General features: G+C 38.6%; 1 protein-coding gene across 2 annotated transcripts in view; it reads right to left on the minus strand.

Annotated features, from left to right (window-relative positions):
* Positions 1-18,680, minus strand: part of Aoah (acyloxyacyl hydrolase) — a 222,352-nt gene that overhangs the window by 162,189 nt on the left and 41,483 nt on the right. Inside the window, exons 3-5 of one of the 2 annotated variants that reach the window (XM_032884824.1) lie at positions 11,344-11,410; positions 1,943-2,042; positions 1,473-1,481 (exon numbers count right to left, since the gene is read on the minus strand). In XM_032884824.1, the coding sequence (XP_032740715.1) occupies positions 1,473-1,481; positions 1,943-2,042; positions 11,344-11,410 (176 nt within the window). Of the gene's footprint in view, positions 1-1,472; positions 1,482-1,942; positions 2,043-11,343; positions 11,411-18,680 lie in introns of those variants that run through there. The other variant, XM_032884823.1, reaches the window with a different exon arrangement.

Raw genomic sequence — 18,680 nt, forward strand, 5'->3', positions numbered from 1 at the left:
TTTTCTAGAAACCAGTAGAATCTACAATTTCTTTGGAGGAATTAAGAAAATTTCACTGACAGTCAATCACAGAAGAAGCATGAAACATGTGTCCTGGGCATTTGTTTTAATTTTTCTTAATAAAAAAAAAAAAAACCAAAACTCCAGTTCTGTGGTATGCCCCTCTTTCTCTCTCTTCCTCCCTCCCTCCTTTCCACCCTACCTCCCTTTTTAGAGGTGGAGTAAGCCTTAGGTTTTGCTATTCAGATGCAGCTCACATTTTTTGTTTGTTTGTTTGTTTTGTTTTGTTTGAGACAGGATCTCTGTGATGGATAGATTTTATGTCAACTTGATACAAAATGAGGTCATTTTGGAAGAAGGAATCTTAACTGAGAAAGTATCTCCATAGGATTGGCCTGTTGGTAAGTCTATGAGCATTATCTTGGCTGATGATTAATGTGGAAGATCCCAGACCATTGTGAGTAGTGATACCCTGGGCAGATGGTAAGAAAACCAGTGAGCAGCACTACCCCATGGCTTCTGCTTCAGTTAACACTTGGTTCCTGCCTTGAGTTTCTGTCCTAGCTTTCCTGGTTATTAGACAACAAACTGTAAGATAAATTAAACCTGTTCCTTCACAAATTCCTTTTTTCTTTGTATATTATTACAGCAAGAGAAACTGCAACTAACACAGTTTCTCACTGGCCTGAAAGTCTGACTAGGGAAGGTAGCTGGAGAGCAAGCTTTAGGGATTCGCTTGTCTCTGTCTGCCAGAACAGTGAGAAAAATTGTGTGCCACCATGTTTAGCTTTTATATGGGTCCAGGGTTTGCAACACAGGCCCTCATCCTTGTATGGCAAATGCTTTACTAACTGAGCCATCTCTCCAACCCCTAGTAATTAATACTTTTACTCAGAAAAATCATGTGTATTGTTTAAGCCACAAAGTATTATAGTTGGCTTTATTTAAACACAAATAACATGTTTAAAAATCCAAACTTGTTATTATATACAGGAAAGTCATAATTCTAGGGAAAGGGTTATACAATTATTTCAATAGGAAGCTCATGAAAATCAATACTGTGAGCCCTAACTACTTTTATATTGTACTCTGATCTACAGTGTGTGAACATAATTAGGTCAACATTTACAGCCTTGCCTAACCACAATCAAACTAAAAATTTTCAAAAATGATATGACACAGGATACTCTCAAAAACCATGTCAAATAATCATGACAGTGAAAATAATCTTATTAGATGTCATTTTAGTAATATTTTAATGCATTATCTGTGTGTAGTATTGTTGGTATGCTAAGCATTGTATATCTATTTGCTTGCTTTACTTAAGAAACCTGTGAGGGCAATACTTTATTATAGTCATCTCATGAGTAAGGAAGATAAGCTCAGAGGACAGCAATCAGCTGGTCAGATTTTCTTAGGATGTGGAATTTTTAGTACTGACCCCTGAAATGCTCTGGACATCTTAAGGTGAGTTAGTTGTCCTATAAGTGTAATTCATTTGTTTTTTGATGGGTAAAGATGGGCTTAAATCCCTGATTTATTTATTTGGTTCTCATATCTATTACCAATACAGCTCAAAATTATTGTTAATAGTGGAATAACCTAGGCTTTTTCTAATGGGAGGAGAGATCAAAGATGAAGTAAGATAAATGTTTTATATAATTGAAGATATTATCTGATAAACATTATCAATAAGGAAGTAGGATATACAATCCTTATATAAATATCAGTATCCCTCATACATAGCAAAAGGAAAAGCCATGATCATGATACAAATGGCAACAAACTTATGGATGTGAAAAGAAGGGAACCCTTAGATACTGAGGGCAGTGTATACATAAGTTGCCAGTCCACAAACCACTGAGCACACAAATCCCTTTATAACATTTCTAGTGTCTGTAGAGGTTCCTGGAAAGTGGCATTCAGAGCAGAGCCCACTCACCTGGGGAAGTGGGTAGAGATGACACTGTGATTGGACAGCATCCTGCTTGCAAAATTCCAGAGCATAGCACACCACATCAGCCTTCATAGCTTCACCGAGTCTGGCAGGAAATGGAACAAAGTAAAACCTATTAAGATCTCTCAGGCATTAGGAAGCAGAAGCTCTATCAGGGAAAGTTAAATCCCCAGGATGCATTCTGATGCTCTCACAACCTGGCCTTAGAATATCACCTGGCCATCTACTGGACTGTGATTTCCTATAACCCTTCTCTCTCCTGCCTCTTGCATGAAGTCCTGAAAACTGGACAGTGCACACAATTCCTGAGCTATGAGTTAGCCCCTCAGAAGAACATGCCAGTGTTTTCAGGAGAAGCCACAAAAATTACTGGGAAAGGAAAAACAGAAAGAATATAATTAGATGGGAGAAACATTTAAAGTTTACTGGACCTAATAGGAAAAACTATATTGCTATATGTAGTTTTATACACTTAAAATTGTTTTTTTAGATTTATTACAAATTTTGGGTTTTTTTGTTTTTGTTTTAAAAACTCAGTTATGTTATGTGAATATGTTTTGTTTTAACCCAGGTCTGGGACATGGGGCTTCTTCAGACTGTCCACAGCTGACTATGATTTGTCTCATGCTCTGGCAGGGGCATGATTCTGCCAGCTGAAGATAATTTTCAGTTTGAGTTCTGGGGACTCTTGAGAGGGTATGAAAAATGCCAGAGCTCTGAGGGGTGGCAGTGCCTGCTGCTCCCCCTGCTGTTGCCTCTGCTGCTGGTGGTAGTTCCTGCTGCTGCATTTGCTGTTTGCTGGATTGCTGGTTGCTTGCTGGAGATACACTGATGACAAAGATTGGACTTACACCAAGGAATTCAACACTGCCAATCAGCAGGAAGAAGTCTAAAGAGTTTTGTAACCCTTTTCCCCTCTAACCTTCTTTCTCACCTACCTAGTGTTGGGAAGTTGAAAGGGATTAGGATGGAGAAGGGTGGAAGATACAAGAACTCAATAAAGTAGCCCAAAAGTATGGTTATGCTAGAGATAATCTAAATCACCTCTTCCCTTTTAAATTAACATATCTTTTAGTCTTGTAAATAAAAAAAAATTAATGTTGATTTGTTTCTTTTCTAGTAGATGCCAGAAGGACAGGGATATTCAAATACTATGGTTGTGTCTGTACTCAAAAGAGTTACAACATGAAGAATGGTTCATCTTCATTGTCAAGTTTAGTATACTTAAAACAATCTAGGAGAAGTATCCTCCATGAGGGCGTCCACAGAGAGGTCATAGAGTGGTGCTATCTGATGGGCTAGTGGTCCAGACTTAATGAGAGAGAGTAAAGGAGAAAGTTTGATGATCTCTAAGAGAGCAAATCTCCCTGTGCTTATTAATTGAGGATGTAACATGACCTTGACTTATGCTTTCATCATAGTTATTAATTGTATCCCCTCAAATCATGAGCGAAAATAATTTCTTCTTCTTTAAGTTGCTTCTTGCCAGATACTTGGTCAGAGCAACTAGAAGAGTAACTATTACAGAAAATTATTATGGGGAAGTGAGTCCATTACTGTGACTTTCCAAAAATGTAGTTCATGGGCCTTCTGAACTTTTTATAGTAGAAATGTAGAAGAGGTGAGAGCTGTGGGTCTGGGTAAACAGAGAATAATGGATAATTCTTATGAGAGTTCAAATGACAAGAATGCTTATAGAAGTAATTCAGAAAGGACTCTAAAAGATTTTAAAGAGGAATAAGTACTACCTGAAATTAAAGATAATTTATAGTGTATTCTAGCAAATAATCTGGTTGAGTTTTGTTCATCCCTTAAAAATCCAAGTGAGACTGAATTCAAAAGTAGTGAAATACATTGTTTTGTGAGAGAAATTTCATTATTTCATTCAGGCTGTGACATGGTTGTTACGCTCTTCATTTAGAGAGGTTTAGAGTTCAAAGCAAAATGCTCTGGAACATGTTCTGGTGGTGAGTAAAGGAATATTAGAAAGTTTATGGTTAAAGACAAGGTGGTTGTTGACAAAACATCTTTAATTGTCAGAATAGCAATTGAAGCTATTGAAGATAAAATACGAGTTTCATGGTGACATCAAGAAAGGTATAAATATCCTTCCTATTTAACGCTCCGTGGAGTAACAATGTAAATTAATTTTAAAAGAAGACATCTGAAACTTAGAGACATCAGGTCAGTATCCTGAAAACAAGGGCAGACTAGGGAAATATTTTTCTAGGTTCAGCCATCCTCTTAGATACTGCTACATCTGTGGTACCAGGGGCCAAGACTAAGTTTTAAAATGGCAACAGAACTTTGCATTGTTCATATGCACAACATAAGAGCTACAGAGTCATAAAAGCTTGTAACAATACCTTAGAAGGATGCCAAGGGGCATTGGGGATTTAGCTCAGTGGTAGAGCGCTTGCCTAGGAAGCGCAAGGCCCTGGGCTCGATCTCCAGCTCCGAAAAAAAGAACCAAAAAAAAAAGGAAGGATGCCAAGGTCAGACAATAAATAGTAGAGTCAGATTATGAGTGTAGAGTCATCAATAAGCTGTTCATGAAGTGATGGAGGTAAAGCCTAACTGGCACTGGAGTCTCCAGGGCATGGAAGAGACCAATATGGTGCATGTGACATTTATTGAGGAAATAAGCACTATTGTGTAGAGGTTGATCTAAGTGGGAGGTCACAATTGTCGCGGTAATGATAGTTGAAGGCTAGTCAACTCCACCGAGTCACAGATGATATTTCAGAAGTGTTTTCTTTAGATCTTTCTAAATGTTTGTTAGAATTCAACATGAATCTGTCTAGTTCTGGGATTTTATTTTGGACATCCTACTTCATTTTGTGAGTTTCATGAATGAAAACATTAATTAAATCCAGTCACTCTACAGGTTTAATTCACATGTTAAGGCCATTTATGTTAAAGATTTTCATTAAACATTCACTGTTACTGGTTCAATGCACCAATCAATCCTAAAAAGAGAAGCTTCTTACTGTAGATGGAACTTAACACAGAGACCCACAACCAGACAATGCAAAGACAATAAACGACCTGGGAACACTCAATCTTAAATGGAATATCTTTATCAAAGCCCTCTCCTCAAGGCTAGAGACTTATGCAGAAGAGAAGGCAGAAAGAATGGAAGGGACAGGGGTGAAGCATTGTGTCTGAGCCAGAGCTCCTGAGAAGCGTCCTTTAACTGAGCTAGTAGGGAACAACAGGAGAGGGGAGAAAGCCTGCCTCATTCATTCTCTCTCTCTCTCTCTCTCTCTCTCTCTCTCTCTCTCTCTCTCTCTCTCTCTCAATTTTTATTGATTCTTTGTGAATTCTACATTATGCACCCCAATCTATGTGCTCTCTACTTTTGCAACCTCCCTTTATCCAAAGAAAGGGTAGAATGATAATAATATCTTGTCATGGAAACTGCCATGTGTCATAGGGTATAACACAGTATACCAACTTGTCCACACATCCTTACTTGCAAATGTTCATTGCAATGAGTCACTGATCTGTTTTGAGAACTCTGGCTTCTGCTACACTATCTATACTGGATCCTCATGAGGATTCCTCTAGGATAATTTGTTGTTGCCCTGTGTCATGGAGATCATGCCGCTTTGTTTCTATAGGACTGGCCCTTTCATGTACTCCAGCAGATTATAGATGGGATGGATGTTGGGGTGTGCCAAATCAAAATCCTGGATATAGGTCTGGGAGAGTCAACTCTGCTGTGCCCAAGCCACCAGGGTGAGCTCTCCAGCACTGGTTTGGCTACTTCATTCAATGCTACAGCTGGCAAGGGCAGAGGCAGTTCTCCTGCTCTCAATTACTCAGGGCAGGCTCACCTGTACCTTTGCCACCATGATCAGCTCTTCTGTGCTGCCGAGGTGAAGTACAGGGCCAGCTCTCCTGAGATCACACCCTTGGGTCCAGGTCCCTCACTCCTCCACCTCCAGGTCCAGCTGTACTGTACTGTTAGGGTGAGGTGAGCCTCAAGTGCTGAGGCTGGTGAAGGGCAGGACCAACTCTTCCACTCTCCTGACCTGAAGGCTACTTGCCTCAGGAAATAAGGAGCAAGGAGATAAGGGCATTTCTCCTTAGCCCAAGACACCCCCATCAGACTAGAGGTGGTCCAGCTCTCCCTCACATCCTTGGGGCTAGCTTATCAGTTCTCCAGGTGTCAGGATTAGCATTATTATGCTACCCAGGCAAGGGGTGGGGCCAGCTCAATATAGTGTCTGAGGTAGCAGTCCAGACCAGGGACATCTCATGGCCTTTCCTGGTAACCTGGGCCTGGAACATAAAACAGAGCCCAGCTGCCATAGAACCATAGACTCAGATATGGCCCCCAGCAGCAGCATGAGCTTAGATGTTCCTGTGGCCTCATGTGGCAGTGCAAGCCTCTCAGATCAGCATGATCCCCCACTCCCTCACCCCGTACCTCCCTCTCTCCCACCAAGCAGTATGGCCCTCAGATATCCATATAGTCTCCATTGGCATCCCAGACCATAAATATCCCTTTGGGTTTTGGTGGTAACTTGGGCCACAGACATCAACACGGACATGGTTGTAGCAGGACCACAGCCCTGGGCCAGGACTTCATCGTGTTCTTATCAAATCTCCAACTTTCTCCACTGTGTACAAACCCTCCATTTTGCTTTCTTTTCCTTCTCTTCACCTTGTACTCTATCTTTCCTATTGCTCCACCACACATTCATCTAACATAGCAGTGCCTGCAGCAGGTACTTGGGGGCCTTTACTCTTTTATGGGTCTTTATAATGAATCTTTAATTTTTTTTAAAATAAGGATGAGGTAAAATTTTTTCTCCATGTTCACAAATCATGCAATTGGATTTCCCACACTTGAGGAAATCTCAGGGCTCAGCACATCCTCATTGCTAAGCCCTGCCCTGAGAAAATCACCTTCGTGATCTGGAACTTGGTATGTAGACCAGGCTGGCCTTGATCTCACAGAGGGAGCCTACCTTGCTCTGTAGGAGCTGGGACTACAGGTGTGAGCCTGTATATCCAGTTTGAGTTTAATCAATTCTGTAATTATTTTGTGAAGAACAGTGTTACAATGCTTTCTACTTTTTATGCCAATAAAAGCTATTATGTTTAAGCTGTGCTATAATTATTATAATTTCTGCTCTTTAGTTTTCTTATAAAAATGTCCTTTCCTGATCTCTGAAGGCTACTGCACCTGAAAAGCAGGGTTTATGTGTTACAGGGGAGCAACAGGGAGGACCAGGAAGTGTGAATAGACTAAAAGGGGAAGCAGCTGGATTTTCTGAAGCACCATTGAGAACAACAGAGTTCAGGAGCAGACAGGAGACTTGTATCTGTATATGGCCTAAAATGGAATTTCTGCATATAAAGTAGATAAGAAAGTCCCTTAATACACTTCTCAAAATTTACATGTTAAGACCTAACCTTCATGAAGTATATTGAGAGTGTAGGAAGAGGTTGTGCTTATGAATAGAATCAGTGCCCATTTATAAAGGAGGCTCAAGGAACTTTTTTTTTTGCTGATTTTGTCTCATGAGTTTAGGGGGAAGAAGGTAGCATCTATAGAGCAAAGAGTGGACCCTAGCAGGCATCTAGTCTACTGACACCTTGATCCTGTAGCCCAATTCTCTAGATCCGTAAGTGGTAAATTTCTGTTGTTTTTAAATTTTTCAATGTCAGGTGTTTTTATATAAAAGTTCAAACAAATCAAGACACTAAATGGCAAGTTTTGGAGGAAATGTCTGTTTCTCAGGTTCCCTCTTTGCGTGCCATGGCTATGGCTATGATAGAAATTCAATTGTTGCATAATTAGTCCATGAATTATTGAGAACTGACTAGTATGAGGTAATAGGAAGGGTGCCCTCCAGGTCAGGAAATGTATTTAATATTGGAAGGTGGCTATTCAGGTAAAATTAAATCATGAAGTTATCATTTTCAGAACCTGAATCAACTCAAAGCAGTTTCTGACTATTTAAAACGAGGTTCAAGAAAAGGATGAACAGAGAGATCCCTATCAGCATGGATCTGGCAGGGTGCTGGCATTGAAGGGATGCTGTTGCTACAGGATGCTGGTTTTGACAGCAGGCTGGAACTGATACAGCACTGGAGCTGACAGATGCAGGTGCTGGCACTGATAGTATGCCTTTATGGGCAAACAAGTAGTGGACAAACCCAGTCATCGCAACTGTATTTCTCCAAAACAATCTTATCCTTCATCTTTCTCTGCTTCCTTCCTTTCCTCCATCCTATTTGCATCCTTCTTCTTTTGACAGATATATATATATATATACATATATATATATATATGTCAAAACTCAGTAGTTTAGCATAAATTTTTGGAACCTACTTTTAATAAGGATTTAACCTTTCCTCTAGCCCCACCACCCAGCAAAGATAGTGGAAGAGAAAAGTTATTAGGATAAAAGGGAAGTGGATCTGTTCAGCAATATTTCTTTGGGGGTGAACTTGATCTTCTTTGACTGCAGTTCAGTCCTGTAGCAAACAGCAAACACAACTTAGCAGCTGCAGAACAGTCCTCTATGCAGGCAGACTCCAGGCACTAACTGGCTGCTACACTTCAGTCTTTACAGCAAACAGACACCAGGCAGGTGTAGTTCAATCTTGAAGACTTGAGCACTTCCATGCTCACTAACTAGCCTGAGGCGAGGCTGCAGACATGACAAGCTGCCTTAGGAATCTCATGAGTTCTTGGGCGAATTATCACAAATTGAGCTCAACGACGCTATGTTAAATGTGTGTCTTTTGAGAAGACTAGCAAGGCAGAGCAAACCAAACCAAAGCTCAATGATCGTCTTCCACTGTATGTGGGCTTATACTCCTTCATCCTTGGTCCTTTCACATGTTTGCTATATCAAAACATCCTTTCCTGTGTATCTGCTTCAGGAAAACAGTCTTTGACATGTTTGTGTTAGCAAGACATCCTTTAACCTGTGTGCCCCAGCAAACCATCATTTGACCTAACTAACTTTCCAAAGAAACAAAAGTTTCCATATTATAGTAGAGTGGTAATTAAATTATAAATACAAGTCCTAAGTGCTGTTCTGGAGATTTGCACAGCATGTTGTTGGTGCATTTGTGAATGTGTGTGTGCTAATTTTCTTGTATGTGGTAAGAGTGGAATGTTCATATTAGCTTGGAGAGGATCAGGGAAACTTCCAGAAGAGGTGACCAAGAGCTAGGGGTCCAAAGAAGTAGGATGATGTGTCTGGGATAGGTTTTAGGTGTCTGAAACACAGGAAGTAATTGTAAAGGTCTTTAGGCAGAAGCAACTTGTAGTGTGAGCAAAACACTATGGAATGTGGTATGCTGGGAGGTAGCAAGGGATGTGTTTGGATGGGCTATTAGGGCCCATTCATGAAGACTCGTGTATGGAGTTAGAATCCTGACAAGGAAGTGCAGATCTTAAAGAATACTATATAAGGGGATGCCATAGTTAGGATTACATTAAAAACACACTATTTTTTTCCTGTAAAAATAGATAGATTGGTAGATTTTGAAATGTAAGGACAACTGTCAAGCCCATGGCCTGACTTTAATTCATAGATCATAATAATAATTGGGGTATTGGGTAAAGGGGTTCCTTCTGTATTTATAGTCAGAATCCAGAATAAACCATTTCTAGTAACAGATGAGTTCTGTATTAATAGAGACAGGTGAACACAAGGTGCACTGATCATCTCTCAGATCTGCATGATTTTAAGCTTCTGTTTTTAAACTTCTCTGGCTCTAGGTTATGCTATTGTAGGAGTTGACATTGTCTTTTGAGCTTTACCATTATACACCCAACTCTCAGGCTAAAAGTACATTCATTATAGAGGTATTCAAAGGAGTACTATATACGTGGAGGGATCCAGAAAACAACCTACATGGCCATTAGTGAGTGAGTACATGAATAGCAACCTAGAGACACAGTTCAGTATCAGTCAGACACAGTGAATGTGCTATAGTGATGACAGCTATATAGGTGATCATAAATGTACATAAATGACATATATAAAAAGTGAAACATAATAACACTAAAAATATATACTTTAAAGCATTATACACAATACATATCATGTAATATAGTATATATTATTATTATTGTGTGTGCATGATGAAGAAGGCATGTGCTGTGGCACAGGTATGGAGCTCAGATGACAACTTTGTGGAATCAGTTCTCTCCTTCAACCTTTACGTGGGTCTCAGGAACTCAAGTGGTCTGGCTTGTGTGATAACTACCTTTATCTGCTAAGTCATCTTGCTGATATATATATATATATATATATATATATATATATATATATATAGAGAGAGAGAGAGAGAGAGAGAGAGAGAGGACACAGAGCAGAACAGAACCTAAGATGCTATTCTTGGGAGTAGGCAAGATAAAAGAGTTTATAAGGTTAGACTCAGTTTATTGTCACAGTCCTATAATTTGTTTGTGGCATGGTTTTGGGTGCATGTTATATAATTCAGACTGGGTAAATAAGTCACAAACATGAGAAAACCATATATGGATGTATGGATGTAAGCACGGCAGAAATGAAACTATTCTAAAGAGACACTTGTGTCACTCAATCTTACTGTCATATCAGATTATTTAAAAATGGATCTCAATAATGCAAATTTCCCCAGGAATCCCATGCTGGGAAAACGAAAACACTGGAAGCCTGGATGTAGCCAGAGGGGACCTTGTTTCCTAGAAAAGAGATTTCCCAGTTTTCACCACCTGTAAGAATGCTTCACAGAATGAAACTGAAGCCCAGACAATGATGGGTCAATGGCTTAGATGTCCACATCGCTGGCCCTCTATTTAAACTTTAGTCTCATTTCAAAACAGAAGATGAACTGGAGGACATTGCTACCATCTCTTTCCTCTTCCCATTGTGGCCACATTGAACAAACCTCCCTTTCTACTTCTTTACTGTTAACTTGGCCATTTTAATTGGCTTGGAGATGGATGGTCTGGACCAGTGACTGCACTGGGGCACAGATTGTAACCTCAAGTTGAGTAATATGGATCATTGTTGAGAGACTGTCATGAGCATGAACATGATTCCTCCTATCCTATCCAGTGTTGCAAAGAGTGATCAAAGCAGAAGGAAAAGAATGAGAAAGCAAGCAAGCAGACAAAGGTGGCACAGAGGCACTGAGGCGAATAGGCTAGGAACTCTGGAGGACAGAGGGCTGAAAGCTACTGGAAGAGAGAAGTGTACAGTGGCTCAGAGACAGAGTCAGCCACCTGCTTAGGCAGTGGATAGCACAGGGTTATTTGTTGGTGGTGCTGTCTGTAAATCTTATGTGCAAAGTGTTTGGGAAGAAACAGAGCCAGATTCCATACTATACATCTATACTCATATATGACTATACACTATACTCACAGTTTTATGATGTCTGAGCCAAATGTTTGAACCAAGAAATAGCAGGAGGTCTTCAAGAACAGCTTTTCTAAGAAAAATGAAAAGGTAAATAGAATAAATTTTATCTATTATCATAGCTTAGAACATGAGTCAGTGTTTATAAAGAACTAAGATTAAATGATTAGTACTGACTGAGTATTAGGTTTGATGGTTTGGTAATTTTACACTTGATCTTAGCCAAAAGGCTGAAAAGCAATGATTTGGTAATTTTAAAGTTACCACAGCTATTAAAGTATCACTTCTGGATTTGGGCAATGGACCAGAGGATCTGCATTGTGACTCACATCCATCTGTAGCTCCAGATCCAGGGGATCAGATACCCACTTCTGGACTTTTCATGCATCAGGCACATAAGTGGTACACAGACATGCACATAGGTAAAATATTCAGACCTATAAGAAGTAACCCTTTTCATAGGATATTTGTGTGAATACTATTTTTCTCCAGATATTTGAAGATAGTTTCTTATAAAATTGCAGATTTCATTTTTTACAGAGAGGAATATAAAAATGTTGGCTAAGATCTCTTTTGTTGAGTGACAAACATATTGAGAAAGAATCAGGGAAACTACCTTGATTTGAAGCTTTTACAATAGCCTCAAAAAATGAAATATCTTATGATAATGTTAGCATTTCAAGTGGATGAATACCAAACTTATATAATAAAAACTTTTATACACTAAAGGAAGAAATTAAAAAATATACCAGAAGATGGAAAGATCTCCCTTGCTTGGGATTGGTAGGAGTAACATTGTGAAAATGGCCATCGCACCCAAAACAGTCTTCAAATTCAAGACAATCCCTACAAGAAATTCCAACATAATTCTTCACAAAAATTGAAAAACAAAAATCTCATGTGGAAACAAACAAACAAACAAAAAACAAAGGGTAAGTAAAATAATCCTGAATAACAAAATTCCAAGTTATACTAAAGAGCTGTAGTAATAAAAACAGCATGGTATTTGCATAAAAACAGACACATTGATCAATGGAATTGAATTAATGTCCAAGATGTAATTCCACACAGCATGGATAACTGATTTTTCATAAGTTGAAGAAAATCATTTTGGAGAAAAGATGGCATTCTGAACAAGTGATGCTGATAAAAATGTACCCACATATAAAAATGCAAATAGATACATATCTATCACTGTACATCAAAATCAATCTCAAATGGACCATGGACCTCAACATAAAACCAGGCTCTGAACCTGATAGAAGAGAAAGTAGGGAATACGCTTGGACTCATTGTCACAAGAAAGAACTTTCTGAACAGGACATGGATTGCACAGGTATTAAATCTAATAAGTGAGACCTCATGAAGCTAAAGAGTTTCTGTACAGCAAAGGAACACCATCATCAGAGCAAAATGGCAGCCTACAGAATGGGAAACATCTTTATTAATTACTCATCTGGTTAATATCTAGAAAATACAAAGAACTAAAACCCTGAATATCAAGAAAACAATCCAATTTTAAAAGAGGTATAGAACTAAACAGAGTACTCAAAAATTGAAACATGAATGACTGAGATACACAAAATGTTCAATATCCTTAGCCATCAAGAAATTATATATCACTCAAGAAACAACTCACAGGCCATATGAAGCTCATGAAGAAGAAAGACCAAAATGTGGATGCTTCAGTCCTTCTTGAAAGGGAAGAAAATACTCACAGGAGGAAATACGGGGACAAAGAGTAGAGCAGGGACTGAAGAAAAGATCATCCAGAGACTCCCGTACCTGGGGATCCATCCCATATGCAGCCACTAAACCCAGTTACTATTGCTTATGTCAAGAAGTGCTTGCTGACAGGAGCCTGATATGGGTGTCTCCTGAGAGATTCTGCCAGAGCCTTACTCATACAGATGAGGATGCTTGCAGCTAACTATCGGACTGAACATGGGGACTCCAGTGGAGGATTTAAAGAAAGGACTGAAAGAGCTGAAGGGGTTTGCAACCCCATAGGAAGAACACAATATCAACCAACCAGACCCCCTAGAGCTCTCAGGGACTAAACCACCAACTAAAGAGTACACATGGAGGGACCAATGGCTCCAGGTGCATATAGCAGAGGATAGCATTGTCTGGCATCAATAGGAGGAGAAGCCCTTGGTCCTGTGAAGCCTCATTTTCCCACTATAGGGGAATACCAGAGTGTTGAGGTGGAAGTGGATGGGTGGGAGTGAGAGCATCTTCACAGAAGCTGGGGGAGAGGGGGAGGGCCTGGGAGGGGGTAACATTTGAAATTTAAATACATAAAATATCCAATGAGCGCTCTCTCTCTCTCTCTCTCTCTCTCTCTCTCACACACACACACACACACACACACACACACACATACACAAGATACATATATATTAAAACTACTTGATATTTCTTCTTTTCTCAGTCAGAATGGCCAAGATCAACAGACTAAATAACAGCATATGATGATGAGGATGTAGGGAAAGAGCAATATTTATTCATTGCTGGTGGGAGTGTGAATGGGTGTATCCATTATGGAAATCAGTGAGAAGGTTATTTAAAAAGCTGAAAATTGAAGTACCACAAGAACCAGCTATAACATTCTTAGGCAGTACACCTAAAAGACTGAATCTTGCTATAGATACTTTCTCGTTCGTGTTCATTGCTGTTCTATTCCTAACAGCTAGAAGTTTGAAATACCCTAGATATCTATCAACTCTATTCAGTTATAAAGAAAATTGAAATTATGAAATTTTGAGATACGTGGATAGATCTAGAAACAATTATCCTGAGTGATGTGATCTAAAACCCCCAAAGAAAACCCAAAGAGTAGATGTTTTATTTTATATGTGGATGTCAGTTTTAAATTTTAGAGATAAGTGTTTCAATTTCAAAAACCACAGAGGTTAGGTAGCTAGTAAGGGATCAGGAAGGAGGAGGAATCTTCCAAGGAAGGAGTAATAAAGTATAGTGTCATAAATAGATACAGGGGAAACTAGATAGGCAGACTACATAGCAAGGGGACGGGAGGGCATGATAGAGGCGGAAATGGAGGGAGCCACTAACACTAACACAGTTTTTTTACGTGGTATGGAAACCTACACTGTAGAAGCCTCCTAAAATATAAACATATTTAAAAGAAAGTAAGTGAAGTCAGCATATAATGGGAGAGACAATGCCCCAACTAGATAGCATATGCCACCAAGTAAAATTTCCAGTGCCGGGGTTATATTTTGTGGAGTTGTTGGCCAAAGGGGTCTCATAGAGTCTCATCCAAATATCACAGGTTATTTCCAAGATGATAGTAAGACCCTATTAGTGTAGACACAATTTACTTATGTTATCAAACATGGAGAAATTGAGCCGCTCCACAACTAGAAGCTTGACCCCTAAATGTGAGCAGGAAAAGGTGAAAATAGTAAACAATTTCTCTTAGCTAACCATTTTGTGTCCTACAACAGTGACCTGTCTCAACATATAATGGCGCCGCATAGTGGCACAAATGTTATGGGAGTAATCACACACTTTTTTCATTGAATTTAAAGTGCATTGCATAAGATGAAACCCATATATGACACTACTAAAGTGGCCAAGAACCCAACACTACTTAGAACATGAGCCTAGAGCCAAACCAATATTACTATTCTTCTGCTAAATGAACAAAGAAATGAAGTGACTTCTAGTGACATATTGGGATACACACAGAGTAGAGCATCACCCAATGCTTATCAGAGAAGTTTCTTGCAATACATGGTAATTAATACACAGACTCACAACTTGATGATATACAGAGAGTGAGAGTCCTTGGAAAACCCCACCCTAAATGGGATGTCTTGATTACACTCCTGCCCTTAAGGCTCCGTGAAGAAGATTGTATGAACCAGAGCTGGGTGACTCTAAGGAAACAATGTCTTCCAGGCACAACAGGACTGATACACATATAAATTCCCAGAGACTGTGATAGCACACAAGACCCTCACAGGTTCAAAACAGACAAAATCACAGCAAGGAGAAGAAGAAGTAGAAACAAAGTCCCAACTCTAACTAAGAAGCTTTGTTGGCAATTAATATCTTCTAGCAAAGGGAATATCAGTTTTCTCCATTGGGGTTTCACTGGGAAGTTTAACTCTTGGAAAGATATTGTACCCAGAAGTAGTTTGCCAATACAAATTCGACTTTACATTGTGTGCGTGTGTGTGCATGTGTGTGTGTGCATGCATGCATGCATGCATGCGTGTGTGTGTGTGTGTGTGTGTGTGTGCATGAGCACACACACCTTTTGTTTTCTTTTATTACTTTTAAAATAATATTTATTTCCTTTTTGTTTTAAGTTTGTCTTAATTTTCTTTTATGAGGTTTCTGTTTTGTTGTAGTTGTTTTTTTTCTGTTTTCGTTGTTGTTGTTGTTTTTAGGATGATTTGAAATTGCCTGGGTATTAAGGTAGGAAGGATCTGGAAGGAGTAGGGGGAGAAGATATATGACGATCAAAATTAACTGTATGAAAAAATGTGAATAATTGTTTTTAAAAATGTGAATAATTGTTTTTAAAAAGCTACCTTTTGGAGTTAAAAAGAAACACAGCTTATATTCCTTTCTGTTGTTTACTTGAGGGAGGAGTTCAACTTCAACAATTTGTTTTTGCTACAGAGCAGAAGAAGACCCAGTCTCATAGGGGTTGCTACACTGCATCAATGTCTAAGAACACACACAACACATATTCATGTCTAGTAATAAGATACTCTCTGTGCTGGCTGATTTTTTTTAACATGACACTTACAAGAGGAACCCTGAACTGAAAAAAATTATATGACAATAAAGAAAAAATTAGATGAAGTAAGGAGATATGATCAGAAATAGAGAAAAATGTCATATTGGTCTTGAGAATAAGTAAACATATAGCACATAAAGCGACTTAAACATTAATCTAAAACTTCTCCAAAAAAAACCTCTGAAATAATGATCAATCTCTACTAGTAAAGTCTAACTCACCACATCTGTTCTAAAAATGGAAGGCTACAGAATATTTCTTAACTTCTGTGAGACTATTATCAAAATATATCCCTTCAAGAATATAGCCCCACATCTCTTGTAAATATAACCCCAAAGATATTCAACAGAAATGATACAAATCAAATACAACAATGTAGAAAAAAATTGTACATTGGCCAAGTGAGATTTGTCCCAAAAATGCAAGGTGTGACATTTGAAATAAGCTATCATATCACACTACAGCAATAAAGGACAGAGCTCACATTATCATCAATAGATGAAGAAGATATATGACAGAACACTAGACACATGCTTGATAATGCCCACTCCCTGCAAAAGAACACAATGAGTAAAGGGAAAGTCTTCAATTTGATAAAGGCTATTCACAAAACTACTAACATGATATTTAATGACAAAAGCCAGAACCCTTTCCCATAAGCATTACAGTGGAAATACTAGCCACAATAACTTGTTAACCAAAAGAAATGCAAGGCACCCAGATTAGAAAGGACAAAACGAGCTATTACACAGATGACTTTATTATGTAGGTAGCAAACCCTAAGGAACCCATTAATAAACGTTGAGAACCAATAAGTGAATTTAATGACATTGCACAATAAAAAACCAATAATGCAAAACTAATTGCTTTTCTCTGAAGTAGAAATGAGCAAATAAGAATGAAATTAAGAAAATTATTTTGTTTATAATAACATCAAAAAGAATTAATACTTAGAAATAAATTTGACAAAATAAAAAATAAATTTGAGAAAGGAAAAAACAAGCAAGCAAACTAACAAAAACAAAAACAGTTTGGTGTGTATTGCACACCAGTAATTCCAGACCTTGGAAGCCCGTGACAGTAAGAATGCCATAATTTTTTTTTTTTTTTTTTAGCTTTTTTTTTTCTTTTTTCAGGAGATGGGGATCGAACCCAGGGCATTGCGCTTGCTAGGCAAGCGCTCTAACACTGAGCTAAATCCCCAACCCCAAGAATGCCATAATTTTAAGGTCAATCTATGCTACACAGTGAGTTCCAGGCTACCCTGGCTATTGTATGAGACACTTTCTTAAAAACATGCAAATATATTCTTTGAAATGATTTTATCCAAAGAAGTTAAAGATGACCAAAATAAACAGATACACATACCATGTTGATGGATCAGTGAGTTCATGGTTAATTGTATTAAGATGGCAATGTTCTTTATTCTGAACTACTAGTTCAATTTTACTCCAAAACAATTGTAACTTCTCTACATAAACTGATCAACTGATCCTAACTATACGTGACACAGAATAGATTTGCTTTAAATCTTGAAAAAGAAAAACAAAGTTAGAAGTCTCATGCTTCACAATTAGCAACCTACAAAACTATAGTCAACAAGACAGTGTGCTATTAAAGTGGGAGACATGTAGACCAATGAAATAGAATGAAGGGGCTAGAAATCTTGAGACTATAGTTAAGACTTAAATGTGCCAAGACAATTTTGATGGGAGAATTTGAAAAAACTCACAGCTATAAGCAGAAGAATGAATGAAGTTACTCATTGTGGTGGTTTGAATATGTCCCCCACAGGCTTGATCATCTGAATATTTGATCTCCTGTTAGTGGCATTATTTGGATAGATTAGAAAGTATAGCTGTAGTGGTTTGAATAAGAATGGTACCCACAGAATGATGTGTTTAATGTTTGGTCTGTAGGAAATGGCACTATTAGGAAGTATGGACTTGTTGGAGTAGGTGGGGCTTTGTTAGAGGAAGTGTGTCACTGTGGGGGCAGGCTTTGAAGTCTCAGAAGTTCAAGCCAGTTTACTTCCTGTTTCTTGCTGACCTAGATATAGAACTAAATGTAGAACTCTCAACTTCTTCTTTAGCACAATGCCTGCATGAATACTGCCATGATGATAATGGGCTAAATATTTGAAACTATAAGCAAGCCCCAATTAGATGTTTTCCTCTATAAGAGTTGCCATGGCCCTAATGTTTCAGAGTAATGTAACCCTAAGACAATAGTTTTGCTGAAGGGGGTACACCACTCAATGTGGACTTCAGGATTTTCAACGCCATGCACTACTCACAATTCACTGTCCTTCCTACCTGGCTGTGGCTTAAGAAGTGAGCTCTCAACTTACAGCTCCAGGATCATGTCTGCCTACTTGCTGCCACACTTTGCTGCCATTATGCTATTAGACTCTGAGCCCTCTTGAACTTAAGTCCAAATAAACCAGTCTATCTTTAAGTTGCTTTGGTTATGGTGCTTTTTTATATACAGCAATAGAAAAGTAACTAACACATCCTCCTCATACTAGTACACAAACAAAGTTATCCCAATGGACCAAAAACCTATG

The sequence above is a fragment of the Rattus rattus genome, chromosome 14, assembly GCF_011064425.1.
Source record: "Rattus rattus isolate New Zealand chromosome 14, Rrattus_CSIRO_v1, whole genome shotgun sequence".
Taxonomy (NCBI): domain Eukaryota; kingdom Metazoa; phylum Chordata; class Mammalia; order Rodentia; family Muridae; genus Rattus; species Rattus rattus.